This window comes from Nesoenas mayeri (genome assembly GCF_963082525.1).
Source record: "Nesoenas mayeri genome assembly, chromosome: 1".
Classification (NCBI taxonomy): Eukaryota; Metazoa; Chordata; class Aves; order Columbiformes; family Columbidae; genus Nesoenas; species Nesoenas mayeri.
This window is the reverse complement of record NC_137541.1, coordinates 209033187-209052077: the sequence shown is the minus strand read 5'-3', so window position 1 is coordinate 209052077 and position 18891 is coordinate 209033187. Positions and strand designations below refer to the sequence as shown.

The 18891-nt window shown below is 47.1% G+C and overlaps 1 protein-coding gene across 3 annotated transcripts in view; it reads right to left on the bottom strand.

Moving 5' to 3' along the window:
• The window catches only part of TENM4 (teneurin transmembrane protein 4), a gene marked incomplete at both ends in the record, with an annotated part of 380135 nt that overhangs the window by 17680 nt on the left and 343564 nt on the right, over positions 1–18891 (bottom strand). For all 3 annotated transcript variants that reach the window (XM_080355605.1, XM_080355606.1, XM_080355607.1), the window contains 2 exons: positions 6530–6765; positions 11628–11800. In XM_080355605.1, coding sequence (XP_080211731.1) covers positions 6530–6765; positions 11628–11800 — 409 coding nt within the window. The remainder of the gene's footprint in view (positions 1–6529; positions 6766–11627; positions 11801–18891) is intronic.

The window sequence follows — 18891 nt, the reverse complement described above, 5'->3', positions numbered from 1 at the left end:
GCCTGCAGCTGTTCATTGACTCTGGATAAGATTTTCAAAGCAAAGAGTTTTCCTAATGTTGCTTCGGTTGACTTCAGTGAGGAGGCAGAAAAACAGAAGATACTTTTGAAACACTGCCACGGTGAAGGGATATTGCTTATATCCCAAACCTAGGCTTAGGACTGCTATAGCAGATGTGATTATAGACCTACAGAAGATGAGAACTTGTGAGGAATATTTACAAAGTATTCTGCTTGTCAAACCTAGGATATATAGTTTTTTTTTCCTTTCGTGCACATCAAAAGATAATACTTGTAGAAAAAGAGATGGAAGTTGTGTCAATGTAGTGGAAAGCAGAGCTTTTCTCTGAGTATACTGACTGTACTGCATGCACTGGAGGTCAAGCCTTTCCCCCAAGATGAAATATGGAGGCCTTGACCACTGGAGATGTTACACAGAGCAGGAACTTTCCTGTGAGAGCTGGAGTTTTAGCTTCATTGTCCTGGGGTTATTCGGTGTTGCATAATTACACTCCTGTTACCTCCACTGCCTCTGCCTTTCCAAAGATCAAAGGTATCTACTTCAAAGGCAGGAGCAGGAACACATTTTGATTCAGGGATTGTAGCACACAGCAATACGGAAAGGAGCTGGTAATACAACTCATATTTAGCTACACATGCAAGGAGACTCAAACAGCCACATCACCACAGCAGCAAAGTACTCAGCAAGGACAAAACCCCACATTCCCAGGATGCAAGTTCAACATCTTGCCCTGTCCTGCTCTGGGTAAAGCAAACACTCCTGACCTGAGAACTGTTCTCAGCCCTGGTCTTGGCCATTACTTCAGGGTGTGCGATTGAATTCCTGCTATACGTCTTATGAGGACAAGCTGAGAGAGTTGGGGTGTTCGGCCTAGAGAAGAGAAGCTCTGGGGAGACCCTGTTGCGGCCTTTCTGTACTTAAAAGGGGCTGATAAGAAAGATGGGGATAAAGATTTTAGCAGGGCCTGTTGCGATAGGACAAGGGGTGATGGTTTTAAACTAAAGGAGGGGAGATTCAGTCCAGACATGAGGAAGAAATTTTTGACACTGAGGGTCATGAGGCCCTTTTCCAGGTTGGCCAGAGAGGTGGTGGATAAACCATCCCTGGAGACATCCCAGGCCAGACTGGACGGGGCTCTGAGCAACCTGAGCTGGTGAAGATGTCCCTGCTCATGGCAGGGGTGGCACTGGGGGAGCTTGGAAGGTTCTTTTCAACCCAAACTATTCTGTGATTCTATATTTTGCGTCATGTGAGAGAAAGGATGTGACAGAGCCAACGGAGAAGGGGCTCCTCATCCCTGGAGGGCTGGAAGAAGGAAGGGTAGGACCACTGCAATGGTTTTGGGCAGGTGTTTGTGCTGAAACCTGGAGAATGGGGACACTGTAAAACCAGAATTCTGAGGAAACCATCTCAGGAGCTGAGGTTGGAAGAGGCAAAAGCACAGCTGAGAAAATGTGGAATTGAGCTGAGGATGCACGTGGCCAGCTGAGAGAGAAGAAATCAGTACCATGATGTAAGCGTGAAGATGATGTAAGAAGAGGTCAGCACAAGAATGATTTTCAGCTTATGAATAACAACGCTAAAACACAGGTATGACTCAAGGAAAGAAGTGGCAGGGAAAGGCAGATAATGCTCCAATTAAATGTGTGTAAAATAGAATGTAAATGGGCAATAAGAGAAAGAGGGAATCAGCCAACAGCCCACTGTAACAGGCAAGCTGGGAAATAATTAAAAAGGTATCAAAACTCTAAGCACAGATGCACACATGTAACTAACAGTGCAATTTGACATCTTGTAGGTGCTTGCTGCTATAAATAGAGAAACAGAGGTGACAATTGCTTGCAAAAAAAAAAAAAAAGGCAGAAAAACAGGAAGGAATAGCATCTTTGCTTTCTATGTACTAACAAAGCAGCTCCAGCCCAGCAGCTGCAGCTTCTTCTGCTACTGGTCTCTGCCAGAAGAGCTGGGAAGAGCTCTTCCAGGGCTGGGACAGGAATCCAGGGTGCAAGAGGCCTCCCTGCTCCGTCTACCAGCAGCAGTGCCATGCACCGCACTGGAAGGACCAAATAACCCATCCCAGATCCCTCGTAAGCTCCGTCCAAATCTCTGCATCCCACTGCTGGTGCCCTAAGTCATTCCACCCTCCCTGTGCTCTGGAAAGCAATTTCTGCAGGACTAGTTGGAAATAGGCTCCCTTTTCACTTTTATTTTAATGATTTGTTTTCTCCTGCTTGGTGTAATCTCTCTTCTCTCTGAGAAGTGTTGCGGTGCCAACAGCCACCCCTCAAGGTGATGGACAAAGTGAACCCTACCCTGCCAGACAGCCTCTGAACAGGGGCTAAATCTTTTTCCATCCTTGTTCAAGGGCATGCCTTGAACAGAAGTGAATTTTCCGCAGAAGCACTGACAGGGCTGCAGGCTTCAGTCCAATAACTGTGTTTTATGGTGAGCAACTAAATAAGGTGCCATCCTACATCCAGGAGTATTTATCCTGGAACAGGGTCTGAAAAATTCCTGAAAAAAGCTTTTGCCTCTCAGAGCGTTTAACAACAGTTGTGATCAGCACAGGAATGAGGGAGGGTAAATTTAAATCCACAGTGTATTTGACCTCCTCTCTACAATGTGTGAGAGACTAAATTTAACCCCAAACTCCACAGTACTTTATCCAATCCTTTAGCTTGCTCTGGGAAAGCAAGAGCATAAACACGCCACCATCTCTGATTTCTCCAATGCTTCCTATTTAACTCCTTTATCTTAAATTACAATTAAGAACCATCCATTGACCCTTCCAGGAGAACAAGAGGATGAAAGGGCAAGATTTCTCATGAAAACACTCTGGTAACCTTCAGCAGAGGAGGGCAAACAATACTTCAGCAATGAGAACTCCAGAAACGAACAACATCCACCTGATAAATGGCCTTCTACAAAGCAATTTCCCCAGTGAATTGCTAAAACCGTTGGGGTGACCATATCCAGACCTCGACACCTTGCAGGAATTGTGGAGATGATGCTGGACTGTCCTCATTAGTCGACACATTAGGAATGGTTAGGAGCATATCCCAGGAGACCTCTGTGGTCCTGCTGGTTCTGGGGATTGTCTGGGACACTTGGTCTCAATGCCACCTTTAACCTGCTGCCAAGGTCTTGGGAAAAACAAAGTGAATTACAATGGGAGTTTCCATGGTTAAATAAATACAAAAACTGAGCCAGCAGCTTTGGCTCTTTTGGCTGTCCTTTCTGCTCCCCTCTCAGAGATTATTTTACATCCTTCTTTATTGAAAAACTCAAGTTTGATTAAAAAAAAATAAAAGGCAAACAGAAAGAAGGAGCTCTGTTCCTTGGAGCAGAGTTTACTTAATGCTCTCACTGCAGATGGAGCCTGTGTTGCTGTAGGCCAGTAATGGGTTGAATTCGTAGCCAGCCAGCTTGTGGAAATACATCACCACTGGGTGGGTGGAACAGAGCATCACAACTTTCCATGGGGTGTGTGGTACAGGAGAAGGGAAGGAGGCTGATTTAACATATTTGTGCTGCTTTAATGTATTTGTGTTGCTTTACTGCTGCCTGGTCAAGTGCAGAGCCAGGTTGGCATTGAGGAGACTGGGGAAAAGGCATCAGAGTTGGCTCCTCTCCCTTCATCCATGGCAGAAGTCCCTGCCTTGTGCCTTATCCCTGCAATAAAGAAACATCTGCATTGTATTATTTCACAGAAACATAGAATAGTTTGGGTTGGGAGGGACCTTCAAAGCTCATCCAGTGCTACCCCTGCCATGAGCAGGGACATCTTCACCAGCTCAGGTTGCTCAGACCCCCGTCCAGTCTGGCCTGGGATGTCTCCAGGGATGGTTCATCCACCGCCTCTCTGGCCAACCTGGGACAGGCTCTCACCACCCTCAGTGTAAAAACTTTCTTCCTCATGTCTATCCTGAGGGAAGGAGGGAGCTGTGGAACCAGCCTCGTCATGCTGGGAGCTGGTTGAGCTCAAGGCAACAGGCTGTCAGTCCCCAGGGTCACCCTGCAGCCATGGGAGGAAGGGCCACCAAAACCATGCAGATGCATACGATGGCAGCAGGAAGATGCTGTTTTTAGGCAACTCCCTCTTTTACGTTGGTCAGATCCTGTTCTCCCCATCCCGAAGGCTTTATGGAGTGATTCTGCAGCCTCTCTGGGATTGCTCCTTCTCCATGGAGCATCATGTCTTCGCTGCTGTCTCATGCGAGCAGCGGGGTGAGGGGAGGAGGAAGGCAGTGATTTGTTCACATATGGCAGAAAATGATAACATTTCCCCAAAACAACAAAAACATTTTGAACTTAACCTCCTTGAGCTTCTCCCTTGCCAGGGAAAGCAGCAATTACTGGTACGAGGGAAGAGGAGAACATGACACACAGAATATGTTAAAATGCCGGTCAGTCCCCAGGGAGGCAATTAGCACCTCGCAGGTCTATGTCTTAGGGGTGCAGATGCTGCCATGCAGGTACAAACAGGCAGCTTAAAACCTCTTGTACACCCTCAGCTACTTTGAACCCCTGAACACAGCCACAACTGAGCCCTTCAACCATGTAAGATGATCTCCTGCTTCACCAGAAGGGCCCCGATAGGCTCAAAATGTGAATAAATGCTGGCAGATTTACAGGGACACAAGTGACCAGCCTGAAAGCTCATTTTGCAAGTGTTTTTCCAAATGCAGCAGAATATAAAACAAAGACACATTCTGCATTTCAATCTACTGTGAAAATTCTGGGATATAAAACTGACACGGGCAGCTGAGCTGCGGCTAAATGAGTGGAAACTGCTTTGAAGACCAAATAGCTGTGACACAGCTGCAGATTTCAGAAGGCTCTCTCCTTTCAGAGAAAGACCTGTCTGATAATTTCGCTGGTTATTAAAATAAAATAAAATTAAAACCCCAAGACAAACCAAACAAGAAGCGTGATGCCAACCGATCTGCAGATGTACAGCAGTTCCTACCGAAGGAGCAGCTTTTCACTGTGGTTTTCAGCTTTTTTCCTGATACCAAAATAAGAGGGTATCAAGGCAAGAGGAAAAGAGCAGAAGCTGTTTTAGGAAGGTTGAACAGCAATAGTTGACAAGTGTGAGTGAGGAGAGATGGGAGAAATCACACCAAGGTGGCAGGGTTGTGTTGCAGGGAACAGGGAGAGGTGAAGAGCAAAGGCTGGGAAACACTTATTCTGAAACCAGAACATTAATATCTCCTGCGAAGCTGAAGTGCAAACAAATAGCTGCTGTCCTTTTGCTGTGGTGGCATTAGGCAGCACTAAGTGTTTGTCTCAGAGGGTCTGAACATGCCAGGTGCTGAGCAGCTTCCCAGGAACGGCTCATCAGCCCGTGACTCGGAGACTAGCAAGGTGCAGGGTGATTGCCCAGGACTCGCTGTTACAAATTACCAGCCTTGCCAGAAGTTAGCAGAGGAATTACAGGCTTGTTGGGCAAGATCTTTAAACAGCCCTGACAAGTCTGCGGTGCATTGTGTGGAACAATGTTTTCAAAACACATCAGTCTCGAGCACAGAAAGGACCACATGCTCCTGGAGGAGGGACGGCCGTCAGGTTGGAGCAGTTTATAACAGTGCATTTTGGGGAACAAAGGCAATTGCGATGAAATGCTCTGTGAGCTCTTCAACAGGTTTAACAGATTAACAAGTTTCAGGAATCAAGAGATTTTTCTGAGGCTGCCCATTGAACGATAATCATAGAATCAGAGAATGGTTTGAAAGGGACCTTAAAGGTCATCTAGTTCCAACCCCCCTGACACGGGCAGGGACACCTTCCACTGGACCAGGTTGCTCAAAGCCCCGTCCAGCCTGACCTTGAACACTTCCAGGGATGGGGCATCCACAACTTCTCTGGGCAGCCTGTTCCAGTGCCTCACCACCCTCATGGGGAAGAATTTCTTCCTTATATCTAATCTAAATCTCCTCTCTTTCAGGTTAAAGCCATAACCCTTTGTCCTGGGACCTATAAAGTCCCCCTCCAACTTTCTTGTGGGTCCCTGTTTGGTACTGAAAGGCTGCAATAAGGTCTCCCCAGAGCCTTCTCCAGGCTGCACAACCCCAACTCCCTCAGCCCGTTCTCATATGCTTACAAAGCTTTTGGTGCTCAGGTCTATTAGTGCCAGCAGCACAGGTAGAAAACACCTGTACTAACTGGTGCAGTATTTTATAGTTATGGTCATCCTTTCCTTGCTTAAACAACCTGACGTGATGGTTAAACCTGCAGTGTCTGATGGGAGGTCACACATTCCCAATGATGCAGAAAACTTGTAGACAAATCAGCAATGCCACCTGTGATGGCTAAGAGAATGTCAGCACATAAGGAGACGTATAAGGATATATTCAAGTCATAAAGGTTGCATCTCTGAGGATGAACAGCTCGTTCTCTGTCCTGCAGACTCGTCCCTATTGCAGATGATACAAATCAGCCCCGTCCCTTTCTGTCATGAGGTTGAAGACTGATGAGGAGTTCAAAACTGCTCTCACTGCTCACTTACCCTCAGCCGACGTCCAAAGACAGTGACCTGCCCTCTCGCTTGCTCCTTTCTCTGCCTCCACTCCACGAGATTGAGGCCGTTGTCGATGGGCAGGGTGACATTCCTCTTGCCCACCGTGGGGTTGACGGTGCCAGCCAGCAGGTGCGGCTCGGTCTGCAGGGCCACCTCCATGCCGTTGGCGAGCATCAGTCTGAGAGAGCCGTCAGCGCCGATGTAGTAGCTGTTTCGGACTTGGTCTGAAGACAGAAAAGAGATCGTTTCAACGGGCTGTCCAGTGATACAGCTCCAGGTTTTCATTTTCTCCATTACCCAGGCTTCATCAGCATTTCTGGTGGTTGTAACCAAACGCACTGTCCCACACACACTGAGCAAAATCTTGTTTAATCATAGAATAATTTTGGTTGGAAGAGACCCTCAAGATCCCTAAAAACCTCATCTAAATGTCTGTTCAACCCCTCCAGGGATGGTGACTCCACCACTGCCTTGGGCAGCCTGTTCCAATGCCTGACAGCCCTTTGAGGAAGAAATTGTTCCCAAGATCCAACCTCAACCTCCCCTGGTGCAACTTGAGGTTGCTTCCTCTGGTCCTGGTGCTTGTTCCTGGGGAGCAGAGCCCGACCCCCCTGGCTCCAAGCTCCTTTCAGGCAGTTCAGAGATCAGAAGGTCTCCCCTCAGCTCCTGTTCTGCAGCTGAACCCCCCAGGTCCCTCAGCTGCTCCCATCACACTTGTGCTCCAGCCCGTTCCCCAGCTCCATTCACTTCTCTCAATCCACTCCAGCACCTCAAGGGTTCTCTTGTCCTGATGGGCCCAAAACTGCCCCCAGGATTCGAGGTTTGGCCTCCCCAGTGCCCAGCACAGGGATGGTCACTGCCCTGGGCCTGCTGGCCACACCAGTGCTGGTACCAGCCAGGATGCTGGTGGCCTCTTGGCCACCTGGGCACACGCTGGCTCATGTTCAGCCAGGTGAATCAGTGAAAGTAAAGACAGGCGATCTCTTTTCCATTCTGATGAGATTCTGCACTTCAAAGTCTTGCAGAAAAGTCTCACACAGGTTAAAAAGGGCACCAGTGGAAGAGCTGCATAATATCCTAGCAAAGGACCCAGGTTCAAACCTCTTCCTCTAGACTAAAACACTGGGTGGTGAGATATTTGTTTTAAACTGCAGTCCAGCTGAAAATTTTCCATGCTTTTGTATCTTAAATATCCCAATTTAACCACAATATATGAAAAGTGGGTCCAACTACTTTCTCCAGCTTATTTGGCATCTCACAAGTTGCAGGAAATTGCACAGCGAGTTAATGCTCACCAGTTCCCCAAACAACAGCCCAACCCCTTGACTTGTGAAAGCTTTCAGGAGGAGACCCAAGACCTCATGTTTGGAGAGAAAGCACTGGGAGGCACTAAGCTCCCACACATCTCTGTATGTCTGGCCTCGACTTGCTCCTAAAGGATCAGCAGATTTTGAGGCCAGGATTTGGGAGTTCAGGAGTAGAAGAGAAGAGCAATATCCCTTCCATATCCTTCAGGAGCTGGGCAGGCTAAAACCTCATCCTTGGAATCTCCAGCTGGCATTGATGTCTGCAGGGAGGAGCTCATGAAGGATAAGAAAGCATGAGACTTGCTTCCTTACCCTTCAACTCAGTGCCAGTGCAGACTGGCTTTAAAAGCACATTAATCAAAGACTGCTTTATCTAAAGCTCCTCAAAAACTGGAAAATATTACCATTTCTGTCTCCCAGGCTGCCATAAATACCTAATTGTGAATAAAGACACCCATTAAAAATTCATGTCAATTGTTTTTCCGTTCTGAGGCAAGTTGGGTTTTGTTCACTAGTTGCTCTGCCATAGCTCAGCAGGAAACAAGGTCACAGCGAAATTATCATCTCTTGTCTGGATGACATAGATCAGCAAAGAGTACTGGTTGGTATAATTAGGAAAGGAAACCTGACATCAATTGGTCTTTTTTTTTTTATTGTAAGTCTGATCCTGCTCCTGATGAAGCCAGCTGGAGTCTTGCCATGCTGACCTCAGCAGGATCACAACTCAACTTACTGTACCCAGCAGTGATGGTGTAAAATGCTGTGGCACTGGATTTTGCCACTATAAACATACAGAAGTGACCCACAGAGCAGATCCAAGTATTTTAGTTGTACCACGGAGTACTTAAGCTAATGGTTTTTTGACATAGACTCCAGCAGGATCAAGCCCATGGACCCCTCAAGCTTGATTCTGCAAATGGAGAGGAGGGGAATGGTCAGGTGGCTGTCACACTTTCATTTTTAGATGCTTGGTCCTGTGAGAAAGTAGTGGAGATCCACTCTAAATCAAATCAGTGAAGTATCACTGCACAGCTAATATATTCCTCTCTCCTCCATCCTTCATCAGGAATCAAGGGAAAGCTTGAAGCTCTCTGTGAAATTCACTGGACAGGTGATGTTCCCTTCGTGTCACACAAGCACGACTGAAGGGTTACGGTGGATTGTCACCAGTGGTGCGCTACAGTGTGTGGAATGTAAATCCTCCACTGCCAACATTTTCCCAAGAGAAGACTTTTCCTTGGTTTTGGAAGACCTTTCTCAAGGGCTACATGAAACCCAAGGCCCATTGGATGCTGTATTCTATGCTGCTTTGTCCCCAGGGCACTAGTGCCCTATTTTGGCCTTGAACAAATGTCATTAAACCAGAAGACAAAATCCGTCAGAGGCCCTGAGGTGCCTGTTAGCTGTAGAGGCTCCTAAACTCAGCAATCTGTAACCTTCTGAAAATGCCTTCTCAGACCTCAGCTGTTCACAGTGTGATCCAGGTTTCTTGAAAGGTTCATCAAGGCTTTGTGAAAGCTGGCCAGAAGTCCTGAAGGAAAGCTCACGAGAACCTCTCATGCAAAGGGAATCTGCAATTTGCATTTTCCCTGGAGGTCAATGGAGCAGGCGAGACACTCACAGACCTTGAGAACAGCTCCAGCTCCATCCGCTGGAGAGGCACTTGGAAAGCAAATTACATGTCAGCTGTGCTCAGTACATCCCTGGGCAACTCCTTATTTCAGTTTCTACAGTGCTGGCCACGAACAAATAGCTCAGTTTGGGAATTCACAGTCCCTAATGCCCATGGGAAAGCCACTCTTAGCTTGTCACAGGGCACGTCTGCTCTAACATTATCTAGATCTTCATTTTGAGATAAGGGCATTTCTTCAGATCCAAACAGTTTCGTAATTTTGTACTTCTGAAGATGGTTAAGCTGTTTGGAATAGTGAATGTCCTAATGGCAAAAGTGCCCTGTGCTGGAGGGCAGCACCATGAGATAATTGACCGTGGCACCATTATGTAACTGTGCCTTCAGCTCTGGGTGTATAAATCACATCACAGTCAATTATCTCACTAAAGGGCCCCCAACAGTGGGCTCTATTGCTTAATTAGGCTCTTGAGGTGAAGCCAACCTTGTGTCTGTGTAGCTGCCAGACGTCTCAATGAGAGCGGTTGGGATGGGGTGGGGTAGGTTGGATCTGCTTTGCAGGCTGAAGGAAAGAATAAGAAAGTCATTGTGTTTCTCCACAGGAACAGTGAGGACGGCTTGAAAGGGCTGGCAGAGGAAGGAAAGGCAGAGTTCAGGCATAGTGGGCACTTCCTTTATAGGGAGAGGGAGAGAAATGTGTGTCCCAGAGATGTGGGAATAAATGTGACTCTGGAACACGTTGATCTCACTCGGAGCACTTTGTTCCTCACAAGGGGAAATGATGTTTGACACCCCATTTCCATCAGGCACAGACTAAGGGTGAAAGAGAGCTGGGAAGTGAAGAAAGCAAAGAGTCTGAAAGTCCCTTGCCTTTCTCCAAGCCCCAGGGAACAGTAGTGATGGTTCACCCTGACTCCAAGGGGGTTTCAGCCTTCAGATCCTGGAGATCCAGGCTCTGCACAACTTCTTCCCCTACCAGTATGTCAGCACAGTGATTCCCTGCTATTTATTTTTCTTTTCCTTCCCACTTCAACACCTTTTCCTCCACCTCATCCATTGCCCACTTGCCCACCATCACTGGCAGAACTGTGCTCATTTCTAACAGCCACAAATGAGTCCCACCAGTCCTACCCCGGCTGACCAACTCTCCATTCCTCCTTTGTGCCTTTCCACACCAGCCTTTTAGCTCAAACGTAGCCCTTTTGGGGACAGCGATGGTCACTTTCTGGATGCTGCCTTGTGAATGTTTGAACAGCCAGTGAACAATTAGAGAGCTCTCTGGCAACCAGCTGGAAGCCTGTTCCAGGAGGAGAGTAACTCTTAAGTTACAGCCATTAAGAGAACAAAGCAAAGGGGTCGGCTGGAAGTGCAGCTAGATTTATGCAACCTTTTTTGTTATAACAATAATGGTAATGATGTACTGCATGAGGGCTGCACAGCAAGGGGGATGGCTGAGAATGAAGCAGAAAACAGCTGCAGAGCCACCACAGCACTACGGTATGTGGCTGAGTAGATGTGAGTGTGGGTCTGCACGTGGGGAGCTCTGTGGTGCTGAGATTATCATAGGATCACAGAATCATAGAATAGTTTGGGTTGGAAGGGACATTCAAAGCTCATCCAGTGCCACCCCTGCCATGAGCAGGGACATCTTCACCAGCTCAGGTTGCTCAGAGCCCCGGCCAGCCTGGCCTGGGATGTCTCCAGGGTCATCCACCACCTCTCTGGGCAACCTGGGACAGGCTCTCACCACCCTCAGTCTAAAAAATGTTTTCCTCATGTCTGGTCTGAATCTCTCCTCTTTTAGTTCAAAACCATCACCCCTTCTCCCATCATAACAGGCCCCACTAAAAAGTCTGTCTCCATTTTTCTTATAAGCCCTATTTTAAGTACAGAAAGGCCACAATAAGGTCTCCCCATACTCTTCTCTAGTCCAGGCTGAAAAATCCCAACTCTCTCAGCCTGTCCTCCCAGCAGAGCTGTTCCAGCCTCGGATCATTCCTGTGGCTCCTCTGGCCCCTCTCCAACAGGTCCATGTGTGTCCTGTGCTGAGGGCTCCAGAATTGGATGCAGTATCAAGACAATGCCTGTTTCCTGATGGACAATCCATTGTGTCCAGCTTGGCCGGGAGAGGGACAGTGGCGCAACTCACCTTGGAGCAGGGTGTAGAAGGCTCCTGATGCCGACAAATTGGTTGTTATCGTAACATCATCCTTGCTGGAGGTTTCCACCTGGACATGCACGGAGCTGTCGGTGTCGCTGCGGAAGCTGCTCACTTGGCCCGTGGGGAAGGTCACGTTGGTTAGGCGGCCAAAGCTGTCGTACCTGAAAGGGAGGTTGGAGTGAGGTCAACAGAGGAGTGGGATACAGTAATCACTCTATAAAGCAGAGACCAAATCTTGAAGTCTTCAGCCAGATTTTTCTCAGAGAAAAACGCATTGTCACTCTGTCAGACTGTCTTGACTTTTTTGGTTTCATGAGGAGAAAATCATGGCTTTTAGCTGAAGAAAATCAAGCAAAGAACAGAAAATGACTAAATAAGTATTAGCCTGTATTTTTACAACATTTTTTCTGATACTTATCACCTGCACTGTGCTTTTTGTTTACAAGAGTGACTTTATTTCCCATTCACTGTGCTGTGACTTATGGAAACGCACTGTCCCATGTATCCCGTCTAGCAGAACTAAGAGTTTCTGAAGGCCACCAACTGTTTTGCCTGCTTGTGTCCTGAGGTTTTATTTTCTGCTATCTTATTTTAAAAGCTAATGTTAAGGCAGAAGCAAGGACCTGCCAGATTGGCCATACCAGGTAGAAAACTGTCCTTTCTGAAGATGGTGTAGAGCCTTGAGCACAGCTGAGACCCCCATGTTTACCTCTTACTGTTCCTAGGACCATCTGGAAGGACTGATTTTAAAAGTCTAAAAAGGCACTCCAGTTTTCACCCCTACTGTGTCCTTGGCTTTTCCAATGAGGGAGTCAACCCAAGCACCATCCAGGAAGGTTTCTGTGATGTGGACAGCTGTGTACCAGGACCCAGATGAAACAAGCTACAAACACACAGGTCCCACAGCAGTTAAGCTGGGAGGTTATTTTTCACCAAAAACACACATTAAGGATACACTGAGGATAACAAGCTCAGGAAACAGTATCTAAGAGGCAAAGCCAAAAGAAATGAGTTGATTTAGAAGAGGGGAAACAAGGAAGTGGGAAGACGCCACCCTGACAATGGTTGGTCTGAGGAGGATTATAATTAATTGTTCACCATGGCTACTGAGGATGTGACAAAATGTAATGAACAGAAACAAGGAAGACTCAGATCAGAAGCTGGAGAATATTTTCCAGGCCCATAGCTGGTCCAAGCAGAAGAAAAGATGGAGCATTGCCTGACACTTTTAAGAAAATGTCTCAGAGAGGATCTGGATACTATTGATCAGACCTTGGAGGGAGCAGATGTTTGAGGAACTCTTGATCCTTCTTTTCAGGATTACTCTGAGCTGGGGAATAAGATGGTAGACCTCATCTAATAACAAAAACCTCTGAAGTGAAGGGGAAGGGGAAGGGGAAGGGGAAGGGGAAGGGGAAGGGGAGGGGGAAGGGGAGGGGGAAGGGGAGGGGAGGGGAGGGGAGGGGAGGGGAAGGGAGGGGAGGGGAGGGGAGGGAAGGGAAGGGAAGGGAAGGGAAGGGAGGAAGGAAAGAAGGAAAGATGCTCTTCAACTGCAACCCGTAAGAGACCCAAGAGCAGCCATTGGACTGGCTCTGCACCATACATAAAAAGCAATTTGTCTCCTCTTCCATCCTCTTTTTTCTTCCAGATTTGCACACAGTGCTGCTACTTCCCTTTTAACAATCCGCTGGCAGTGGCTTAGCGTGAGAAAGGGCTGGCTGAAAAGGTGAATTTTGCCCAAGTTTAATATTTAAGCTATAGTGATGAAGTGGGTGAGCTCACTGCAAGTCTCTCCAACCCCTGGGTTTGGAGACACCATGAGGTGAAGCTTTTCTTGCCCACTGGGCAGAGGAGGAGGTAGGAAGGCAGAAGAAAGCATTTGGCCCCTCATGGTGCCAGCCTATCAGTCATGGGATTATTCACATATGGAGGATGGAGCAGCCTTGCCCTTTCCCTCTGAGATGTGGGCAATCAGTCAGCCACTTGTGAAATGGAAAAGAAGAAACTAAAAAAAAGAAAAAAAGAAAGGGATGGATTCCGGACTGCATTGCAGGAGTTTGGCAGAGAACACTTGAAGCTTTTCCAAGCAGCTATAGCAGCGCACAGCTTGGATCTAAACGGAATCTTGCAAGAGCCAGAACTGAAGAGCTCTGAGCACCAAGCACTTTGCTCCGTGTTTGTGGATGTCCTGTTTGCACTGAGGTATGAGGTTTGCTTATGCTTTCTGCACAGTCATCTGCACAGCTCCTCCTAAAACTGTAGGTAAGTCTGAAATGGAAAACATCACAAGCAATCACATCTTTACCCCTTCTGCTGAGACAGGACACAGGGGACATAATTCAGTCTCTCCTTTGAACAGAGAAAACAATTATTCATAGAATCATTCATAGAATCATTTCAGTTGGAAGAGACCCTCAGGATCATCAAGTCCAACCATAACCTAACCAAACTCTAGCACTAACCCATGTCCCTAAGAACCTCATCTAAATGTCTGTTCAACCCCTCCAGGGATGGTGACTCCATCACTGCCCTGGGCAGCCTGTTCCAATGCCTGACAGCCCTTTGGGGAAGAAATTGTTCCCAAGATCCAACCTCAACCTCCCCTGGCGCAACTTGAGGCCATTTCCTCTGCTCCTGGCGCTTGTTCCTGGGGAGCAGAGCCCGACCCCCCCTGGCTCCAAGCTCCTTTCAGGCAGTTCAGAGATCAGAAGGTCTCCCCTCAGCTCCTGTTCTCCAGCTGAACCCCCAGGTCCCTCAGCCGCTCCCATCACACTTGTGCTCCAGCCCCTCACCAGCTCCGTTCCCTTCTCTCAACTCACTCCAGTAAAATTTCTTATTTTCCCTTGACTCAGATCACACAGCACATCCCTAATATCTTCTATCACATACCCACAGTGTCCCAGGATGCATCAGCTCAAAGGCTTGAACATCCCAAACAGATAATATGTTTAGCGAGTTAAATTACTTAGTTTCTTCTACCTCTGCTTTCAGCCCTATAAAGGCATTTATAGGGCACATCTTCAGCCTGCACAGGAAGGCTAAGCAACCGGCTCTTATGTAGCCGCAGGTGTGCCCTGGTATTTGCAGGAAGATAAATCTCTCCTAGTCACCTCATTTTGCAGCTAAGCTGCCTAGACCTGTTCCCACAGTCCTGGGATTTAGGCGTGGGCCAGTTTTCATCACAGCTCGAGACTCCTGCGTTCTCCAAATGCTCCGAAAGCACCAGAATTAAGGAAATACCGAAACACGGGAGCGCACACAGCCGCCACTCCGAGCAATGAATTCATCACCTGCTAACGCAGCTGCTGCCTCCCATCCCAACCTGCCGCACCGCCCCAGCACTTCCAATTACAGCCAAAATTATTAGGCCAGTGAGGGAAGCCGTTGCCATCCATTCCCAATTGGAAGCGTATTTAGCCAAGGTTCAATGCACAGAATTAAAACGGTATTTGGTGCTTATGAGGCCTAATTGTTAGCTTGTAAACATACAGAGCTTTCATTTATCACATTACCATTGTGTAGAGACCTGGGCCTTGGGAATTAAAAAGAGCATCCTAAGTACCATCTATTCAAAAATCAATTCCTTGCCTGCGTCTCTGGGTTTCCTCATTTTAGCTTTTCATAGTGCATCAACCTTTTAAAACTACAAGTCAAATAGATTGGAAAAGAATCACTATAATAATCTTGCATTTAGTGCCAAAATGTCCTAATGTACTTTGCAAAGTATATTCTGCGTGCGATTACACAGACGTGCACCCGCTGCCTCTGAACAAGCTCGCCTCGTCTTTATTTTTCAAACAGCATTAAACAGGGCATTAAAAAGAAATCTATAGCAGACAAACTGATGCTACTCAAATATGTATGAGGGCAAGTCCTCTACCTAATGACACAAGTTGCATCCCCTGTCTGCAGAATTTTTGGACGGCCCAAATATGAGGAAGATCTCTCTCTCTAGCTTTTATCATCTCATAATTCCCTTCTTTCTCAACTAAAACCTGATACCACACATTCATTTTAGGCCAGGCCAATGGCTCAAAATTTGGCCTTACAACTGAGAGTACTGCAGAAATACTGTTTTATCATGGGACTTACTGGAGTATCACTGTAACTTCTTCAGAGGAACAATTATGAGAATCTAATTATTTCATCATGAATAAATTGTGGAGCATAGAAATCTTACGGAAACAGGAGGGAGAGCAAAAGTCAAAAGTGTTTCTCGCACTCCAGTCTGCTGCAGGAGCAGAAAGGGACCCTCACCTGAACCACTGAAAACCAAGAATGCCACCAAATACCATAATAGTCAATGCATGACCTAAGACATCAGATGACAAAGGGATGTTATTAATCCTGTTGTGAGACGACAAGGGATAATGGTTTTAAGCTCAAGGAGGGGAGATTCAGGCCAGACATGAGGAAGAAATTTTTTACGGTGAGGATGGTGAGAGCCTGTCCCAGGTTGGCCAGAGAGGTGGTGGATGAACCATCCCTGGAGACATCCCAGGACAGGCTGGACGGGGCTCTGAGCAACCTGAGCTGGTGAAGATGTCCCTGCTCATGGCAGGGGTGGCACTGGGTGAGCTTTGGAGGTCCCTTCCAACCCAAACTAGTCTATGATTCTCTGAATCTATGATAATGCAGTAAAGCTAAATTTTCTCTGAGTCAAGAGGTCGCCGCTCCTCTAAATGGAAGTGTCATTTATCTCTGGTTTTGACTAAGAGAGAAAAAACTTCAAAGCCTTTACACCAAGTGCAAGGCAGACTGAGTGTGCATCTCACTATGTGGCAGATGCTGACCGCGATGCTCAGTTCTGGTACCCCAGTCACGCACACCAGGGCATTGGCTGGAGCACCAAACACTGCTGGTACTGGGGTGGGACCTCTGCTGAGTCCTGGAGGTTCTTGGGAAGCCATCCAAGGTCCTCCTGCATGCTCAGTCCAGCTGGCTCCTGCCTTCCACCCATTACAGCGTGTGAGGTTTGGCAGAGTTCCGTTCTCTGCAAAACGGCATCTTATGTTACAGGTCAAAGCTCCCTTTACCACCTATCTGAAGATCTGGTACCCTTCACCCTCCAGGCAGCTGTGAGCCATTTCTTGGGCAGTCCATGAAAAGGTTTTGAGTTTCGGGGCTTGGCTGAAGCGATGTGTAAGTATTTCATTTTGTATGGGAGGAGGTGACCTTCGAAACTAATTGGGCAGACACAGGACCTCAGCAAAAGAGCCTCATCTGGGCTAAATAATGCATAGAAGGTTTGACTTTGGCTCAGAGGGAAATTGAATTAACGTACAGTGATATCATCTCAATGAGCTAATCAAGATGATTGCCGTATTCTTGATTTAAACAAATACATTAACCAGAATTTCCGGATTCTGAAGCAGATAAAGCACAACTGTTAAGAATCTTTGTAAAGGCTGGTAGCGAATTTTCACATCAAGTAAAAAAGCAGCAACAACAAGGAAACAAGCAGTCACACAGCATCCTTTGTCTTTGACTTGAGGGGCTGAACAACAAGAAGCTGTTCCCCTGGCAGAGTTTCCACATCAACCTCCTTTGCTGCTGATTATCACTGTCACAGGTTCAACAGGAAGGCAAGTCTTTAATCCAGTTACTGGACAAGCTGAGCTGCATTGCATTAATTAACAGCGAATGTCAAGCCCTCTGCAGAGGCAAAGAAGGTCTATATAATGCTAAAACCCTCAAAGAAGTCCTAGATAGGCCTTTGGGGACAGGCTAATTACTGTAGGGAGTTAAGTTTTACTCTTAAAAGAAAGGGAAACTGCACAGCATTATATACTGAACTTTACTCAGCGCTGAACTCAATGAAGCAGGATTGTTACAAAAGGCTTTGGGGTAGTATGTGCAAAAGGAAGAGCTGTAAGTGCTGTGGGCCAGTCTGCCAACACCTGAAGAAGGCACCTGGCTCCTTCCCCTACAGAGTTGAAGGGACGATGTGCCAGCCCAGCCTGAACCCTTGCGGGACCTGGATTCCCTGCAGATAGACCTCCAGGTCTGCATTAATGCATCCCATCTCCAGAGTCACACCAACAAGCCCATACAGAATCACAGAATCATTTTGATTGGAAAAGACCCTCAAGATCATAGAGTCGAACTGTTAACTCAACACTCTCACTAACACATGTTCCTAAGAACGTCATCTACGTGTCTTTTAAACCCCTCCAGGGATGATGATTCCACCACTGCCCTGGGCAGCCTGTTCCAATGCCCAACAGCCCATTGGGGAAGAAATTGTCCCCAAGATCCAACCTCAACTTCCCCTGGTGCAACTTGAGGCCATTTCCTCTGCTCCTGGCGCTTGTTCCTGGGGAGCAGAGCCCGACCCCCCTGGCTCCAAGCTCCTTTCAGGCAGTTCAGAGATCAGAAGGTCTCCCCTCAGCTCCTGTTCTGCAGCTGAACCCCCCAGGTCCCTCAGTCGCTCCCATCACACTTGTGCTCCAGCCTCTTCCCCAGCTCCGTTCCCTTCTCTCAACTCGCTCCAGCACTTCAAGGCCTTTCTTGTCGTGTGGGGCTACATGTCACAGCTCTTTGCAGCCTTATGATAAAGGCTGAGAAATGTCCTGGTAAGAGCAACAACTGAAGGAGAACCAGATATGCTGGACATGTACAAACATAGTATTTCCACTCTTGCTACACCATTGCTCTTTCACGCTGGGTGTCTGGTTATGGTCCTCTGTAGACAGTCAGGTAAAGGTAAATCTTATAAAGATGTTCTTCATGGGCCCACTGGTGCAGTGTCAACTTGCCAGCTGGATTTACGTTTACTCTTTAACTTTTTAAACAGTTGTGTCCAGCCTGCCCTGGCCCATAAACAACTATTATGTGCTGTAAGAAACATGAAGCTTTTCCTCAGAGTCAGATTTGACGTCTTTATTTCCTTGGCCACGAGCAAAACAGAAATATGAGCCTCACCTTCCCCCTCTGCTGGGACTGAAAACTACTCAGAACACCTTCCAGCTGCTCAGGATCACAGGATTTCTCTAAAATACTTAAACTTGCCCAATGTAAATTTCCTGATGTTCTGATACAGAAATCAATAACCTGAAGGTATCGAACACTGATTTGGTTTATGCCATTTTCTTTGGCTTCCTGGATATCAAAGAACTTAGATTTCATCCTGATATGCTTGCACTCATCCCTGAAGTTTGTGTTTGACTCAGGCAAATCTGGTAAGAATATAACATTTTAAAGGTATCCAGAGTAATGATCTAAGATATCAAGAAATAAAGAATACAATGAT